The 18,600-nt window shown below is 45.5% G+C and overlaps 1 protein-coding gene across 12 annotated transcripts in view; it reads left to right on the forward strand.

The window, feature by feature from the left end:
* Positions 1–18,600, forward strand: part of PPFIA2 (PTPRF interacting protein alpha 2) — a 480,721-nt gene that overhangs the window by 442,639 nt on the left and 19,482 nt on the right. Inside the window, exon 30 of one of the 12 annotated variants that reach the window (XM_040344198.1) lies at positions 344–1,339. The exons of the other annotated variants lie outside the window; for them this stretch is intronic. Within the exon in view, the coding sequence (XP_040200132.1) occupies positions 344–418 (75 nt within the window). The 3' untranslated portion in view covers positions 419–1,339. Of the gene's footprint in view, positions 1–343; positions 1,340–18,600 lie in introns of those variants that run through there. 12 annotated transcript variants of the gene reach the window in all.

Consider the following 18,600-nt stretch of genomic DNA (forward strand, 5'->3'; position numbering starts at 1 on the left):
TCATCTGTGCCACCCCATCAGTTCCCATCAGTGCTGCATATTAGTGCCTCCTCATCAGTGCCACCCCATTAGTGCCCATCAATGCCACCTATTAGTGCCCATCAGTGTTGCATATTAGTGCCTCCTCATCAGTGCCACCTATCAGTGCCCATCAGTGCTGCATATTAGTGCCACTATCACATGACATTAAAAAAGTATTGGTATCGGTGATTACTTGAAAAAAATATGGCTACTTGTACTTGGTCTTAAAAAAAGTGCTATCTGTGCAACCCTACTTACAATCCATACCATCCATCTCAGTCTCGGCTTTACATAAACTGTCCCATTTATTTCTGCTGCACAGGGCATACCGGACTTCATCGCAGCTTTATCGTTGGGGGAGAAGAGACTCGCCTATATGTCCGAAGTGTTGTGGTGAAGAGGGGACGCTTATACACTTGATGTGGCGATGTCCTAAACTCTTCCGATATTGGAGGGAAGTGACTGATACCATCTCAAGGGTGTACAGTAGATATAAAAAGTCTACACACACAAGGAGGAAAAAGTTCTGAAATGATTTATACTTGTCTCATTTCTTTACATCACAGAAACATGAAATTTTAACAGAGATGTGTAGACTTTTTATATCCACTGTATATGATCAAGGTCCCAATGGACCCTGTAGTTTGTTTATCGGGAGTAATAGACGAAGAGCTTTTTCCCCCTCCAATAAATATTGCTGTGATACCACTCCTATACCTTGCCAGAAAACTCACCAGATTGTGGCTGTCCCCAAATACTCCTTCCATGAAAAATTGGATAGAACAGGTTAATCAGACACTTATCCATGAAAAGTTAACCTATCTAGCATAGAAACGCTAATGGGAAATTTAACTCAATCTGGCAAGCATGGCTGGACACCCCTGGAATAGCTCCAGCACAGTTGATTATGCAAAGATTATTTCAAGTTTGAGAGTATGATATTTATTATGCCTTCCACTTGGGGGGTGGACATGGAGTTCTGTCCCCAAGCAAGTCACCATATGCGAGTACAAACTTGTAACTGCTAACATTATATAGGGTATTCAGAGGATTTTTGTCTTCATGGGATAGTATAACCTTCCGTTGTGCATTGGCCCCTTGGCCGTGGTTTTCTCTTCCTTTTACAAAAAAGAGAGACTCTATTACTGTTAGATTCTTTTTGTTTTAAGTTAAAAATCTGGTGCCAAGTTGTACTCTTACACCGGGTGTGTGTCCTACTTTGATCTAGTGGGTAAAGTGTTCCTTTTATTTCTGTATTACTGTATTTTTCTTTTATATTTTGGCCACCCTTTACTGTATGTATGTGTATTTTGTTCTTTGGCACAATAAATATTTTTCTGATTAAAAAAAAAAAGTGGATTGATGGAGCTGATGATTTTCATTTACTTTTTTATTTATTTTATTTATTTTTATTTCCACCTGGTAAATTAAAATATAAACATAAAACATATACAAAATATTCTGAGGTTATGCTGCTTAAAAAGACCCTATACCTAACTCAGATGAGCAAAATATCTTACAGAATACTGCTTACTGCACTGTAATGTAACTCAAGTAAGTTCTAACTAAAGTAATAATTGGACATATAGATTGAACATATATTGTATAGACAATCAAAACCTTTCAGAACACCCCAGAAGAAGGTATGCATTGAGGAGCCATTTCTGTATTCCAATGCAGGCTGGCATTCTATATATGCATAACGATATAAACACTGCAAACTCTGAATATACCCATGTATTCAGAGTCTACGATAGTAAGGACAGCAAAATTGACACATCATCTCCTAAACCCAAATGAAAAAAAATGCAGAAATGTTCTGTACCCACTGAAAAATAAAGGCTTTGTATAAAGAGTCATTGTCATTGTCAGGAGACACCAATGGGATGAGCAGATGTAGCCACACAAGGAAGCTGGGACCAAACAATGTATAACGAAATACATTTATTAACAGCAAGCTAGAAGATATGCATACGGCAGTAAATAGTGAACATAAACAACAAGTGACCCACACCCAAAAAGCCTAAAACAGAAACCTAACAAACTAACCATATAATATATACAAAATATATACAAATGAGGGTCACGGGCAACAGAAAAAAACAGGGATGCAAGTAAGGGGAGGAATCAGGACTGGGCAAAGGAACAAGAGAAGCAAGGTACAGGATGCATGCTAGAGCCGGAGAATTTAGAATCTGGCAGCAAGAAAGGCAGTCAAAACACTGACGCAAGGTATGAGTAGAGACAAGCTTAATGGCCCGTACACACCCTTTAATTTTCAGACGTCAATTGTGTTACCACGACCGATTGTCCTCAGATCTTACCTTTAGTACGGTGCTTTCCACAGCTGATTTCACTTTTTCGTCTGACAAAAGCAGAATTTGCAGACTATAACATTTTTGTCAGATGTGAACTCAATGTCTGATTTTCGTAGAATGGTTTTTGTACAGAAAAAAATCATAAGAGCAAGACTACGCATGCTCAGAAACGAAAGAATACATACAAAACTATTCAACACATTACGTCACTTCTGGCGTTGCATTCTGTCAAACTAAAATTCTCTTTTTTTTAGTAACCTCTTCACTTTCGACATTAAACTAGCATGCCACAAAAATTGGACGTCCGAAAATCAAAGCGTGTGTACGAGGCAACCCCATACACAACACACTGTTCGATTTTCTGCAGATTTTTGTCTTCAGATTTACCAAAACCATGTAGTACAAGGGCCTGCTTGATTGCATACAAATTGAAACTCTTAAGGTTTGACCTCATTATATGGTTTTGGTAAATGTGAAGACAAAAATCTGCAGAAAATCTAATAGTGTGCATGGGGTCTAAGTACCCTCCCAGCAGCTGGGGCTGGAGCTGATTGCAAGAACCTGCTGGCTGCTGTGAGACACCTGCTGGTGGACACCAGAACTGTAGCTTTCCACCCAGGGAAGCACAGTGCTGCCAGCAGGTAAACCAGGTCCTGACTGTTCGTCCACAGTAATGAACGGCCTCTGGACGATCCACCATGCCCCATTGCTTGTGTCTGGAGGCTGACTGAGAACCTTGTCACCAGAGTCTGGAGGCTGACTGAATACCTTGTTGTCAGGGTCTGAAAACTGTCTGGGTTCCCTGCTGATCAGATCCCTGAGGAGGTGCAACACCAAAGGCTTTCAATTACTTACTGCAGCATACATCCCACTGCTGGGATTCTGAAGTCAACCCGAAGGCTTAACACTTGGTCCAAACTGGTACCCTGAATCCAGGGTGTCCCACCACTACTGTACCTTTCCCATTCGGGTAGCTAGAGATTGCCACGCATTTTAACTGTCTCTCAGGTCTATCCAGGGCATAGGTAACCCAACCAGGGTCCTGAATGCACCTGGGATTGCAGAGATATTGCCTAGGTCAGGACAAGGTTCAAATTGAACCCTGCCCTTACATAGAAGACCTCTACAACAGGGGCTCTAATAGCCAGTGCAGCTCTCACTTTCCAAGTGGGTATCTGGACCTTCCAACTTTGGCGCAACAGGAGCAAATCACTGCAAAAGAAACTCAGGTTGTGCGCTATAGAAACAACTTGGGCAGCTTCTGCTGCTCTGTATCATTGAGCTCAGACATTGAGCTCTTTACTGCCACCTCAGGCTACTATGTGCATGTGCAGCAACATGCTAGCTTTGTGGAAACAAGAGCTGGGACTAGGTAGGAATACCTCCTTTACAAGTAGGGGCTATGAAGGAAAGGGAGGGGGCTGTTTGTGTACAGGGAGGGGCCAGAGCTTTGTGTGTTTTACAGATGTGTATATGTGGGCGGGCTGACATATATACAGGAGGGAGGGGGGCTGACAAATATGCAGTAGTGAGGGGGGCTGACATATATACAGGAGTGAGGGGAGCTGACATATATACAGGAGTGAGGGAGGCTGACATATACAGGTGTGAGGAGAGGGGCCGAGTGCGTACAGGTGTGAGGAGAGGGGCCGATGCATACAGTATGTACAGGAATGGGGGGGCTGACATATATACAGGAGTAAGGGGGGCTGACATATATACAGGAATGAGAATTGTTGACATATATACAGGAGTGAGAGGGGTTGACATATATACAGGAGTGAGGGGGCTGACATATATACTGGAGCGAGTGGAGCTGACATATATACAGGAGTGAGGGGAGTTGACATATACAGGTGTGAGGAGAGAGGCTGACATATACAGGAGTGGGGTGAGGGGTTGAGTGTGTACAGCCGCCAAATGGGGGGGGGGGCTGACATATACAGATGTGAGGACAGGGGCTGAGTGCGTACAGGTGTGAGGAGGGGGGCTGACAACTACAGGTGTGAGGAGGGGGGCTGAGTGCATACAGGAGTGAGGAGGGGGGCCGAGTGTGTGCACAGGTGTGAGGAGAGGGTCTGACATATACAGGAGTGAGGAGAGGGGCTGATGCATACAGTGTGTACAGGGGTGAGGGGGCTGACATATATGTAGGTGTGAGGGGGCGCTGAGTGTGTACAGGAGTGAGAAGGGGCTGACTGTGTACAGGTGTGAGAAGAGGGGCTGAGTGAGTACAGGTGTGAGGAGGGGGGCTGTCAACTACAGGTGTGGGGAGGGGGGCTGACAACTACAGGTGTGGGGAGGGGGCTGAGTGCATACAGTGTGTACAGGGGTGAGGGGGCTGACATATATGTAGGTGTGAGGGGGCGCTGAGTGTGTACAGGAGTGAGAAGGGGATGAGTGAGTACAGGTGTGAGGAGGGGGGCTGACAACTACAGGTGTGAGGAGGGGGGCTGACAACTACAGGTGTGGGAGGGGGGCTGAGTGCGTACAAGTGTGAGGAGGGGGACTGACAAATACAGGTGTGAGGAGAGGGGCTACGTGCATACAGGAGTGGGGAGAGGGGCTGAGTGCATACAGGTATGAGGAGACGGGCTAAGTGCGTACAAGTGTGAGGAGGGGGCTGACATATACAGGTTTGAGGAGAGGGGCTGATGCATACAGTTTGTACAGGGGTGAGGGGGCTGACATATATAGAGGTGTGAGGGGGGGCTGAGTGTGTACAGGTGTGAGGGGGGGGTTGACATATACAGGTGTGAGGAGTGGAACTGAGTGTGTACATGTGTGAGGAGGGGGGCCGTCATATATTCAGGTGTGAGGGGGGGAAGCTGAGTTCGTACAGGTGTTTGATGGCTTCCCTGATTGTTGGAGAAAGGAACATGTACAATTTTCCAGCAGTCATCCCAGAAATTCAACCTGAAGCATACTTAAGGAAGGACTGAAAACATCATGACCCTGAGAGGTAAGCGGAAATAACAAATCAGAACAGACCTGAACCAAAGGCTGAATTTCACCAAATGAAAACCTGCCCTCATCAACCAAAACATGTGCTGTCAGAATGCTTCCCAACAGTTCACCAGTGAGATCCTGTCAAAATGAGCAACCAAAAATGTTTAATTTCCTAAAGCAAGTTGCACACTACAAATAGCTCTCCACACCCCTTGTGCCATTACAGAAAACATTAGTCCCAAGCACCTCTCGCAGGACAGTGACATTACCGCTACTCTGGTATCTCATATCATTCTTCACAGGGAATTTTGGTGCCAGCTTCGACAGAGAAAAAAGCAGTAAAGGCTTAGCTCCTGACTGTCCCTGATTTTGAGGGACTGTCTCTGATTTGGAGCAATGCCCCTCTGTCCCTCGGCAATGCTCCCATTTGTCCCTCATTTTGGTCTAATCTATATAGATGTCTATAAAATGCACCTTTTATCTATCAAAAATTGTTTTCCAGCACTAAACCTTTCATCTGATTTCTAAATTGCTGAATTTGTAAATTCCAAAAGCCAATATAAGGAATAGTAGTGGTAAAAAAAGAACTTGTGGTTTTAACCAATCTTGTTTTTTTGTACATTTCTGCTTTAAGGGGCATGGGAAGGGGTGTGTCCTATGCCTGCATACTTTTGCTGATAGGTGTCCCTCATTCCCATCTCAACAAAAAGTTGTGAGGTATGGTAAAGGGGGGGGGGGGGCACTGGCAAGCTGATTGTCAGTGGGTCAGAGCACTTACACACTGTCACTGTTTCTTTGCCCTAAATAGTTGAAGAAATCGGAAAATAAAATCTGGAACTGTAGGATTATCTCACTTAAAGTATTGATGTTGATGTAAATGATCTGGTTCCTGGACAGGCAGCTTCTACAACCCCAGAGGATCTCTATAGTCTTCATGCCTTAAAGCGGAGGTCCACCGAAAAAAAATATATATTAAAAGCCAGCAGCTACAAATACTGCAGCTGCTGCCTTTAATAAATGGACACTTACCTGTCCAGGGTGCCCGCGATGTCGGTAGGCGAAGCCGAGCATTCGCTCATCTCTCTGCTGCCCCCGCCACCATCCTTAGTGAGGGAATCAGGAAGTGAAGCGTTGCAGCTTCACTGCCCGATTCCCTACTGCGCATATGTGAGTCACGCGGTGCGTCCTCACTGGTCCCTGCTGTATTCTGGGACCTGTGTGTTTCCCAGAAGACAGCGGGGGGCGTGACTCTAGTGGAAGTCTATTCCCGGAAGTGGGTGCAAATACCTGTATTATACAGGTATCTGCACCCCCCTCCCCCTGAAAGGTGCCAAATGTGACACCGGAGGGGGGGGGGGAGGTTCCGAAAAGCAAAGGTTCACTTTTTGTGTGGACCTCCGCTTTAAAGTATAATGTAACATAAATTGAAATAAAGCTCCACACCATTGCTATAAGGTCCAACTGTATTTCAATAAAAGTCTGAATATACAATGGTATTTTTCCAGTGTGAATTATAAGAAACAGCCTTTCAGCAGCCTGCAGTCAAGCTTTTAGTATAGCAAAACAGCCTCTTTTTCCCCATTTGCCCAGTATGAATGTACATGTTGTATCACAATAGCTTTGTACATTTTTTTATAAACACGCCCCTTGGTTTCCTAACAATGAACTTATTCTATTTTCTCCCTTGTGATCTGTTCAATATACTATTGAAAGAGTTTTGTTATATCTGTTAAATAAGTCACAAAACATCTGTCAATCATGTCAGAAATGTGTCAGCTGAGGACTTCCCGTGCTCTACTCTTATCGGTTAACATTGTTCCTAGCCCTCTGTGTGGACTACAAAACACTGCATCCCTATGTTATAAATGTAGCATTACCCCCGGGGGACATTTTTTTTTTTCCAAAAGTTTTTATTTTTCATTCTTCAGCAATGACAGTTACAAGAACAGTTTACATTAACCAACAGTGTGAAGCACTTGCGGGTGCAGCCGCCACAGTATATCTAGAGCAGAAAAGGATAACTGAGAATAAGATTGACTTTGTAGTCATAATGGATGCCAACAGACAATAGAGGTAACAATAGGCAACTAACACAACTAGCGGGATCGATGGACAGAGTATAGCTATTAGTCACCGATTTGTACCCCCCCGGTGTGTCTAAATATGGGAAGAGCTTTGTCAGGGATGCCGATTCCCGCTTAGAACTCCATGGGTTCGCGAACATGGGAATGGCAAACCCTGAGCAGACAAACAGATACCCTTGCCAACATTCCCGGGGGAACATTTACCTCATGGCTCCCCCGAATTCCTAGGGGTGAATGATGCATATTGCATTTGGTAGAAGTAAAGGAATGTCCGCAACAGGTGTGCTTTGATGTGCTCTTTATTACCCAGCCGGGTGAAAACAATAAACTTGTGGTGAGGAAAGTAAAGTTGAAGAAGAAGAAGAGAGAACAGCAGATTCAGGCGTGATGATTGGGAAACAGTCCTGTTCCTAAGCATAACACTTCTCTGCGCAACTCCTGCCTGAGTGGGTTTAGTGTACCCAGACAGGCCTCTCTCACTCACCTGGCAGCCGGAGTATCACTCGAACAATTGTAGGATAAAGTCTCTGCCATAGACCCTTCTTGGTGAACTTGAATTTGAGGAAAAGTCTCTGCCACAGACCCTCCTTAGTGAGCCTCAGAAAGACACCTCTGCCACGGGCCTCTTCTGGATTATATTTACGGAGGTAATCCTCCTTAGAGGAATTACGCCTGGATCTCCTTCAACTTGTCGCTCAGGTACCGACTGACAGGTGACCAATCCCTCAGTGTCCACACCTCGATCCCTGGTGGTTTGAATGAATGAATGAATGAATGAAAAACTTATATAGCGCGGCACATGCGAACTGAATCGCCTCTGGGCGCTTTGTCCAAGCCCTTTTGGATCGCCAGCCTCTCAATGGCGCTCCTCAGACAGACTCTACACCGAACAGCCAAACCAGCTTGGAATCCTCAAAGGTGGGAACCCAGTCGTTCACTGGGCCCCTGTCGTTGTTTAGATGCTCCGGGCCACCATGGCCCCGGAACCAGTAACACCGCATGGCACGCACGCCCCGGCCAGGCAGGCCACAATGCCGGGGGGCGCCGTGACGTGGCCACCCCAAAGGTGGGCGCCACCCTCGAAGAAGTAGACCCAGAACCAATAGCGTCTGCCCCATAAATACCCCTCCCCAGCATGCAGAGCAAGGTCAAACCCTCCTGATTGGCTGCTGGGGAGAAGTACCCAAACCTTGACTCCACTTCTGCCACCTGCAGCACTGGGGTTGGAAGAACACCCCAGTGTAACAGAATAGCCTACAGCACAGCCAAGCTGAGACAGAGACCCTGTTTTGCACTCAACAATTTGGATCAGAGTTTAACTACACTCTGATCTCCCTCTAAATTTAACTAGCACCGGTCCCATAAAGTACACAGGCGCTACATAAAGAAGAGGAGAAGGTGAGGTGTTCTGCAGTCCAAAGGTGACAACTCTGCTTCTCTATATCTCTATATATACAGTGAGGGTTGACATTCTAGGACAGGAAGTGTGTTACAGGTAGGATCTCCAGATAAAAATAAAGGGAAAAAAGCCTGAAAAGGCAAAACAAATGCACCATATCTAAAGACTGGTAATCTGCAATGTATTATGTTTTTGTTCTTGGGTTAAGATATGGTTTAAAATCATTGTTTTTTGGTGAAGGTCACTTAAAAAGTAACTCTGCACTGTATATAAAGCAGACCTCATGTTGCCTCTGATAGTGCATTCTAGCAGTAGCTTTTAAGGACTCATGCACATGGTCGACCATAGACCGGAAACTTGCACAAATCAAGGACAGGCTGATATTGTCTGCAGTTTGATCCGAACGTCACCTGTTTGCCCGTTCTACGAACACCCAAATTTGTAGCACTGCGAGCTGCACAGTGCATTCTAGGGCCCTAATTGGATGAAGCAATGCACCTGACCACTGGGCAGGTGCAAGGCTTTACCCAATCAGGGCACAAAGCACTGCAATAGCCCTGATTTGACAATCATGGCTCAGAGTGCTCATAGTCCCACCCCACTCTACAAAAGTTCCCTCCCCACAGGAAGCTTTTGCAGTGTGTTGTTTGAGTTGAGATAGATAGAGCAGGGCTCAGTTTTCTACTAGCGAGTTAGTGTGTTAATTTATTGTTAGAGTGTTAGTGTGAGTGAGTGAGTGAATAACTTGTAAAGCGCTACAAATGCGAACTGAATTGCCTCAAGGCGCTTGGTATCCACTTCCATCCTTATGCTTCAGAAGAAGTGGGTCTTGAGTTTTTTCCTGAAGGCCCAATGATTTTCTTCTATTCGGATGTTAGTTGATAGCGCGTTCCACAACCGGGATCCTTGGACTTCGAATCTTCTCCTTTAGACTTGTAGCGGGACTTGGGTATTTGAAGTAGATTTTGGTTGGTTAGTGTTGGTATAGTTTAAGTATAGTGTGTCAGTATAGTGTAGTGTGTCAGTATAGTGAGAATATACTGCCAGTACAGTGTGATTATAGTGAAGTGCAGGGGTCAGCAACCTTTTTCCACTTAAGGGCCGAATTCAATGTATGTGAATGCCTCTCGCCCCCTTTATACTACACAGCCCCCTGCACCTCTGGACCCCTGTACATTACACAGCCCACACACCTAGTGTAGGCCAGTATAGTGTGATTATAGTGAAGTGCAGGGGTCAGCAACCTTTTTCCACTTAAGGGCCGAATTCAATGTATGTGAATGCCTCTCGCCCCCTTTATACTACTCAGCCCCCTGCACCTCTGGACCCCTGTACATTACACAGCCCACACACCTATGAACCCCTTTACATTACACAGCCCCCCTGTACATCACACAGCCTCCCCTACTCACCCTCCCCTATATATAACACAGTCCCCCCGCATATTACACAGCCCCCTCAACCGTGTGAGCATGGAGAGATGTGGCGCCTTCAATTTAAATTTTTTGTTATAGTTTTTTTTTTTACATTGTCCCTTTGAAAAACAAATTCTGATCACTTTTATTGCTGTCAGAAGGAATGTAAACATCCCTTGTGATAGTAATAGGCAGTGATATGTACTCTTTATGGAGAGATCTGCTGTCTATAGGACCCAGAATCCCTCCTTTGCACTTAAATCGCAAAGTTTGGCTGTTTTGAATAGTGTAATTTTTTTAAATTTGGCACCTTTAACTCCTCTGTAAACCGGAAGTGATGTCATCACTTACGGGTTACTAGATCTGATCAAAGCTGATTCTGGCTTTGTTTGGGTCTCCGGCCAGCCAGCGGACCTGCAGGCTGGGCGATCGGGCCTCTCGGTGGGACGGGAGATCCCCGGTGATCTGCGGAAAGAGGTGGGAGGGGGTTTGTCCTTTCAGACTGCTTGGGATAACAGCCGAGCGGCTTCTTAGCCACATTGGTTGTTATACCAACAAAGCCAACCGCTGGCTCTAAATAACGGTACCAGTGTGATGCCTGCAGCTGCAGGCATCACCCCAGTACAACCCGTAGTCGAGGTTGCATATTTGCGTAGGTCAGCGTGCAGGGGTTAAATTGCCCACGGGCTGGGTGCATGTGAATTCATCACGTGCACTGATGGGCCAGACATCATGTCTGGGAGGCCAACAAGAAGAGGTAGACATTCCCATGCCACTATGAGGGGGCCAGCAGCATCTGTATCCACAGGCAAAAGGTGGTCCATCCTCAGGCAGGGCACGTTTGTCTCCATTTAGTGATTTTGCCTATGCTATCCAGCCACAACATGCAGAGGAGGTGGTGGACTGGCTTACTAAACCATCCTCATCCTCCATCACCCAAGCTGACACCGCAGCTGTCAGAGTGGCTTATTCTGCCTCATTTGTCCAAAGCTACTCCTGCCATAGCCCGAGCATCATGCATGGAGGAGTCAGCTGAATTATTTGAACATAGGGTCAGCCACTTGCTTCTTGAGGATGCACAGACATTATTTGATTCTGATGTTGGTTCTGAAGTAGAGGAAGGGAGTAACAGAAGCCTACAGAGAGGGGAGAACACTGATAAACAACAAAATGGCAGTCCTGTTCTTGCAGTCACAGCGTATTGCCAAGTTGGCTCCAGTGATGAGGATGGAGGGAATGATGATGATGAGGTCACTGATGCGACTTGGGTACCAGATAGAGCAGAGGAGGAAACTGAGGGGGAGGCACAACCCCAACGAGGCAGGATGTCCTCAAGAGCAGCCACTCTATTCCATCAGATTGTGGAGCGGTTATCTCCCAGCTCACTTCCCACAGCTCAACCTGTGTGGGCCTTTTTTTAGCACATTTGCAGCCGATCGCGCTGTTGCAATTTGCAGATTCTGCCGCAAGCATACCAAGCATGGAAAAACACCAGCCACTTAGGTACCACAAGCTTGAAAAGGCATTTAACTTCCCACAAGTCACCCCATTGGCAAGAGCACCTGAAATCCGCACACAAGGGACATAATTCTTCTCCTCCTCACCTTTCATGTCTACCTCGCTATATCTCATGACCTCTTATCAACCTCCACTGACAGGGGTGATGGTATAGCAAAAGGTTTCACAGGTCCTTGCAACATATCTGCCAGCAGCACATCCCCAGCTGCAGAATATAGCAGGCAAACTTCTCTGCCCCAGCTGCTGCATTGAACAAAAAAAAATACACTCCCTGCCACCCACATGCCCAGCGTCTAAATTCCAGCTTGTCTAGATTGCTCGCTTTACAATTCTTGCCTTTCCATCAGGTGGATTCTGCCCCTTTCTGTGAATTTGCAGAATGTGCTGTGCTATTTCTTTGCACGTAAGGCCATTCTAGCTCTGTACTATCACATGAAAAGGCAATATTTTGGCATTGTTGGGCAAGGCAGTCAGAAGCAAGGTCCACATTACTGCTGACCCCTGGTCCAGCAAGCATGGTCAGGGACGATATATAACTCTGCTTGCAACTATGAAGGATGCAGGACAGGGCTCGGTGCTGAAGCTTGTTTTGTCACCACGTCTCAATACAGCTGGTGGTGATGATGCAAGGTCTGTCAGCTCCACCCCATCCTCCTCCTCCTCCATGCCCTCCTCTACTGAATTGTCCTATGAAGCCCCCCAGTAACCCCTAAGCATTCAAGGGGCTATTCAGCAAGGCTAAAAGATGCCAAGCAGTGCATAAGCTGGTCTGTCTAGGGTACACAAAGAAAAGAAGGGAGGGTGCACCTTTTTTTATTAAAAACAGATAAAAGCAATAGTCCTACTCACAAGGAAAACTTGAGTAAGCGCTTTTCAGACAGCTGGACTGGACCTTGCGGCACCTGCCAGTGGAACCTCAGACATCTGGACGGCTGACGCGTTTCCCAGAAACGCGTCAGCCGTCCAGATGTCTGAGGTTCCACTGGCAGGTGCCGCAAGGTCCAGTCCAGCTGTCTGAAAAGCGCTTACTCAAGTTTTCCTTGTGAGTAGGACTATTGCTTTTAATACAAATTTTAAGTGGTAATGCACTAGGTCGGTGCGCCCTCACTTCTTTTCTTTTTGTCTTTAGCTAAATGAACACCCTTTGCTCTGTGGAGGGCTGCAAGACTTTAGACTTTGCCGTGACTACACTGCAGTACCCAGTTTTGGCGAAACACCAGAGCGCAGGAGGATTTTTGTCTTACTGTCTTAGGGGGACACACCAGAGCAGAAATTCTTTAGTCTCTACAGGGGCAGGCCCAGAGGTGGTTCAAGCCACATCAGCTTGATGCCAGAAATGGTGGTTGTGTTCGATAATAGCACTAACATTCTGTCCTCCCTTTGACAGGGAAATAGGACACACATACCATGCCTTGGCACATTTCCTCAATTTGGTAGTGCAGCTTTTGCTAAACAGGTACCCTGGGTTGCAAGATCTTTTAAGGCAGACCAGAAGAGTCTGTAGCCAATTCAGGTGGTCATACACAGCCAATGTTCAGTTGGCTAAAATTCAGTGGGAATTTCACCTGCCCATAAACCACCTGATTTGTGACATGCCCACCAGGTGGAACTCAACTCAATTCAACGTTGTGAATGCTGCAGCGGCTCCACACACAGCAGAGGGCCATCAATGAGTACCTGTGTGAGTATGGCACAAGGACAGGCTGACGCCATTGGCTGCTGATAAAGAAAACATGCACTGTCACCATTTGAGGAGGCGACAAGAATGGTGAGCCGTGACAGTGCGTGCATCAGTGACACAATCCCTCTTGTGTTCCTGCTGGAGCATACTCTGCGTGGCATTATGGACAGGGCACTTGAGGAAGAGCAGGGGGAGGAAGAGGATGAATTCCTTTGCTGTTAATGCATGCTTTATGCAGACACCATTCTTGCAATGCCACAGAACACACAAGACAATACATACACAAAATGGGGGTGGTGGCGCTGTCTGTTATAGTCCCCGTGTGACCAGGGTGTGAATCTGTGATCAATCTTACGCTAAATAGCGAGGATCAGCAAAATGAACTGAATGAATGACCAATCAGATCATTTAGTGGTGTAGTAGTAATCTCTGTCCACTAGATAGCGGTATTATAAATACCTAAATGAATGTGATACCAAAAGTAATAAAATATATATATGTGCAAAAACACTCAAAAATGTAACCAGTAGGCTAAGTGTATACATATACCATACAGTGAGGTAAAGATATATTAAATATAGTGAATAAAGTTTCTAACATCCACATTAGATGCAAGCGTGTGTTAAATTGATAACCAATCAAAAGTACATATTCAAATAAAAATAAAAATAAAAATAGGAAAAAATAGTCCTTCCAACTTGCAACAGAGTTGAACACCCCTGCAGGGGTAATAAGCGTGGGTAAGACTTTCCAGGCGCTCCTCAGCTCAGATCTCCAGGCACTCGATTATCCCAACGTTTTCTTTAAATTCCACAGTGGGGCAAACAGTAGAGTAGGCTGCTCTCCTTACACACCTCCGGAAATAAGAAGGACAGGGACTCCCATAGTGTAATATGTACGAAAATAGCACTAGGGCTAGTATTTATTGGCTATGCCAGCAAAAAATGTATATATGGAAATACATTTAACAAAAGATATCCGAGACTCGGATATAGTAGGACAAATAAAAACAAAAATAAAAATAAAATGTTATTTAAAAAGGGGGATCCAGGCTGGTTGGATATGCCAGCCGAATAAAGATAAAAACAAAGTCAAAATCAAAAAACTGCTAGTCCAGCAGTATCCCACAAGGCACTTTATCCAGTACTCGTGACAGAGCCTGTTGGGCGGCGTGCGCTCCAGGTGCGTTCCAGCTCGTCTCCCGGAAGTGCCTGGGGGTGTGCGTGTATCCGCTTGACGATCGTTTCGTCCAATCACGTCTTCTGAAGCGTGATTGGACGAAACGATCGTCAAGCGGATACACGCACACCCCCAGGCACTTCCGGGAGACGAGCTGGAACGCACCTGGAGCGCACGCCGCCCAACAGGCTCTGTCACGAGTACTGGATAAAGTGCCTTGTGGGATACTGCTGGACTAGCAGTTTTTTGATTTTGACTTTGTTTTTATCTTTATTCGGCTGGCATATCCAACCAGCCTGGATTCCCCTTTTTAAATAACATTTTATTTTTATTTTTGTTTTTATTTGTCCTACTATATCCGAGTCTCGGATATCTTTTGTTAAATGTATTTCCATATATACATTTTTTGCTGGCATAGCCAATAAATACTAGCCCTAGTGCTATTTTCGTACATATTACACTATGGGAGTCCCTGTCCTTCTTATTTCCGGAGGTGTGTAAGGAGAGCAGCCTACTCTACTGTTTGCCCCACTGTGGAATTTAAAGAAAACGTTGGGATAATCGAGTGCCTGGAGATCTGAGCTGAGGAGCGCCTGGAAAGTCTTACCCACGCTTATTACCCCTGCAGGGGTGTTCAACTCTGTTGCAAGTTGGAAGGACTATTTTTTCCTATTTTTATTTTTATTTTTTCCTATTTTTATTTTTTCCTATTTTTATTTTTATTTTTATTTTTATTTTTATTTTTATTTGAATATGTACTTTTGATTGGTTATCAATTTAACACACGCTTGCATCTAATGTGGATGTTAGAAACTTTATTCACTATATTTAATATATCTTTACCTCACTGTATGGTATATGTATACACTTAGGGCCAGATTCTCAAAGGCGTTACGACGGCGCAACACCATTAGCGCCATCGTAACACCTCATCTGGCCCCGGGTATCTATGCGACTGATTCTCAGAATCAGTTGCGCATAGGTACCCATTAGATCTGACATGCGTAAGGCTGTTACGCTGTCAGATCTTAAATGTATTTTTTTTTCCCGCCGCTAGGTGTCGCATCGTCGCTTTTCCCCGTCGTCTATGCAAATGAGGTAAGTACGGCGATTCCCGAACATACGCGAGGTCGACGCAGCGAATTAACGTCGTTTGCGTAGCGTACCCGACGCGTAAGGTTGCCCCTGCTAATTAGCAGGCGCAACCAATGTTAAAGATGGCCGTCGTTCCCGCGTCGAATTCAATAAAAATTACGTCGTTTGCGTAAGATGTCCGTGAATGGCGCTGGACGCCATTTACGTATACATCTAGGCAAATGACGTCGGGGCGACGTCATTTAGCGCAATGCACGTCGGGTAATTTACCCGACGGAGCATGCGCAGTACGCTCGGCGCGGGAGCGCGCCTAATTTAAATGGTGCCCGCCCCATTTGAATTGGGCGGGCTTGCGCCGAGCAATCTAACGCTACACCGCCGCAAGTTTACAGGTAAGTGTTCTGAGAATCAGGATGTAAACCTGTAGACCTGCGGCGGTGTAACGTAGATCTCATATATTCCGCTGCCCAGGAGCAGCGCGAATGTATGAGAATCTGGCCCATAGCCTACTGGTTACATTTTTGAGTGTTTTTGCACATATATATATTTTATTACTTTTGGTATCACATTCATTTAGGTATTTATAATACCGCTATCTAGTGGACAGAGATTACTACTACACCACTAAATGATCTGATTGGTCATTCATTCAGTTCATTTTGCTGATCCTCGCTATTTAGCGTAAGATTGATCACAGATTCACACCCTGGTCACACGGGGACTATAACAGACAGCGCCACCACCCCCATTTTGTGTATGTATTTTCTTTATGTTTTCCTCGGATAACATGTTTTAGGGGGGGCAGCAGTCTGCTATTCACTTATTTTTCCTTCCTCATACCTACTTTACATACGCGCAGGCAACACCCCTTTTTTCACAGAACACACAAGAGGCATTAAAGAAGAGGAATACATACATCAAACCTTAAGAGATGGTTTTCAGTCCCCAGAAACCTTGGGAGTAGTACGTGGGTGGGATGAGGCAGTTTCAGATACTGTAATCCTCAGTGAGCCTGAGGCCTCTATTTCTCATGCCTCTGCATGGCCTCCCATATTCTTCAAAGTCAGCGAAAGGGCCCAATAATTCATGGCATCAAGGAGAAGGATCATAATTGGTTGGCAACACGCCTTGAACTTCCGGTACAAGGGGAAAGTCTCCGAACTCATCCTGCCTCGCAGAGAAATATCTTAAAGCGGGGGTTCACCCTATTAAAAAAAAAAAAAAAAAATTTTATTCTAGCATAAAATTCGGCATCGTAGCGCGAGCTACAGTATGCCGGTCTTACATTTTTTATCCCCGTACTCACTGTTTAATCCTACCTAGACGATTCCGACTGCCCACGGGGAATGGGCATTCCAATCCAGACGGAAAGTGATTGACGGCCGGCTCTGGCTCGCCACGCTTCTCCGGAAATAGCCGAAATAGGCTTGGCTCTTCACGGCGCCTGCGCATAGCCTGTGCGCAGGCGCCGTGAAGAGCCGAGACCTACTCCGGCTGTCTTCGGGGAGCGTGACGTGCCAGAGTCGGCCGTCAATCACCCTCCCTCTTGCTAGGAACGCCCATTCCCCGCGGCAGACGGAATCGTCTAGGTACGATTAAACAGTGAGTACGGGGATAAAAAATGTAAGACCGGCATACTGTAGCTCACGCTACGATGCCGAATTGTATGCTGAAATGTTGTTCAGCAGGGTGAACCACCGCTTTAAGGACACCTTAAATATAAATCTTTGTAACACCCTTCCAGACTCTGGTAGGGTACAGTCTCATAGAAAAGGCAGTTTTGACGCCCCTGTTGTTCAAAGGCAGAGTGGCGGAGTGGTGGAGAGGTGACGCATTTAAAACATTTTTTAGTCCTCTGTGACCAGGGCTTCAACATCCCATCGGCAGCATCTGTACCATATGGTGTAAGATTATCTAGGGACGAAAACAGACATAGAGAGCTTTCCAGTAGACGATATACTGGGTCATGATAAAAGACCACCAACCGGAACTTTCCTGTATGCAATTGAGCTGCTGGGCTGCATTCAGTTGCTTTAGGATGTTTTGTGAAAGATAAAATAGCATGTCTGTCCACAGCCTCTGTTGACCAGCTGACATTTGTCAAAACGAATCAGTCTTGGATTAAAAGCTATCAAGTCCCTGATGCCAATGTCACTGATTAAGTATTTTTGGGGTCTGTAATCTCTGCAAGACTGTCTAGGGTGCCTAGCTTTGTGGGTGTTGATTTTATCTTGAAGTCATTTTTTGGGATAGGTTTCATGAGTACAATTAACACCCAAGGACCAATTTTTCCACACCTGTTTGACAGGTGCATATAATTAACATTTTTTACAGCAAGGCCAAACCTTGCTCCTCTCTATCTGCAATAAAACCTTCCCTGTACCTACTAACATGTGTCCCTGCGCCTGTTTAATGTAATAAATCTGCCGATCTGTACCTTGTATGAGCCCGGGTCCAGGCACTCAGCTGATTGTCGGCTCTCTGTCTCTTCTCTCCCCCTCCTCCCCGCTCTGCCCCGCCCACTGCAGCTGTGCGCTTGAGAGAGGAGGAGAGGAATCAGCTGTGCGCTCATGGCGGAGCTTGTATCGGCACAGATCGGCCTATTTTTTACAGAACACAAGCACAGGGACCCATCTTATTAAGGTACAGAGGAGATGAGATGATTTCTTAGAAGTGGGTTAACAACCACTTTGTGAAAGTTTCTATATTTTATTAGTGATATTTCTGTTCAGTACATAATATTTGTGCCCATGTGTTCACATATAATGAAAAAAAGACTGTTCTCCATTAATTAGTAATGACATGACAAACTGGCAGCCTTCAAAAACCTGCGCTAGTACTCTTCTAGGACTGAGGGAATATGAAACATAATATTTTATTTTTTATGTTGAATTGGGGATTTCATGGAAGGTAAAGTTTAGAATAATACAAAAGCAGTACT

Source organism: Rana temporaria, chromosome 3 (genome assembly GCF_905171775.1).
Source record: "Rana temporaria chromosome 3, aRanTem1.1, whole genome shotgun sequence".
NCBI lineage: Eukaryota > Metazoa > Chordata > Amphibia > Anura > Ranidae > Rana > Rana temporaria.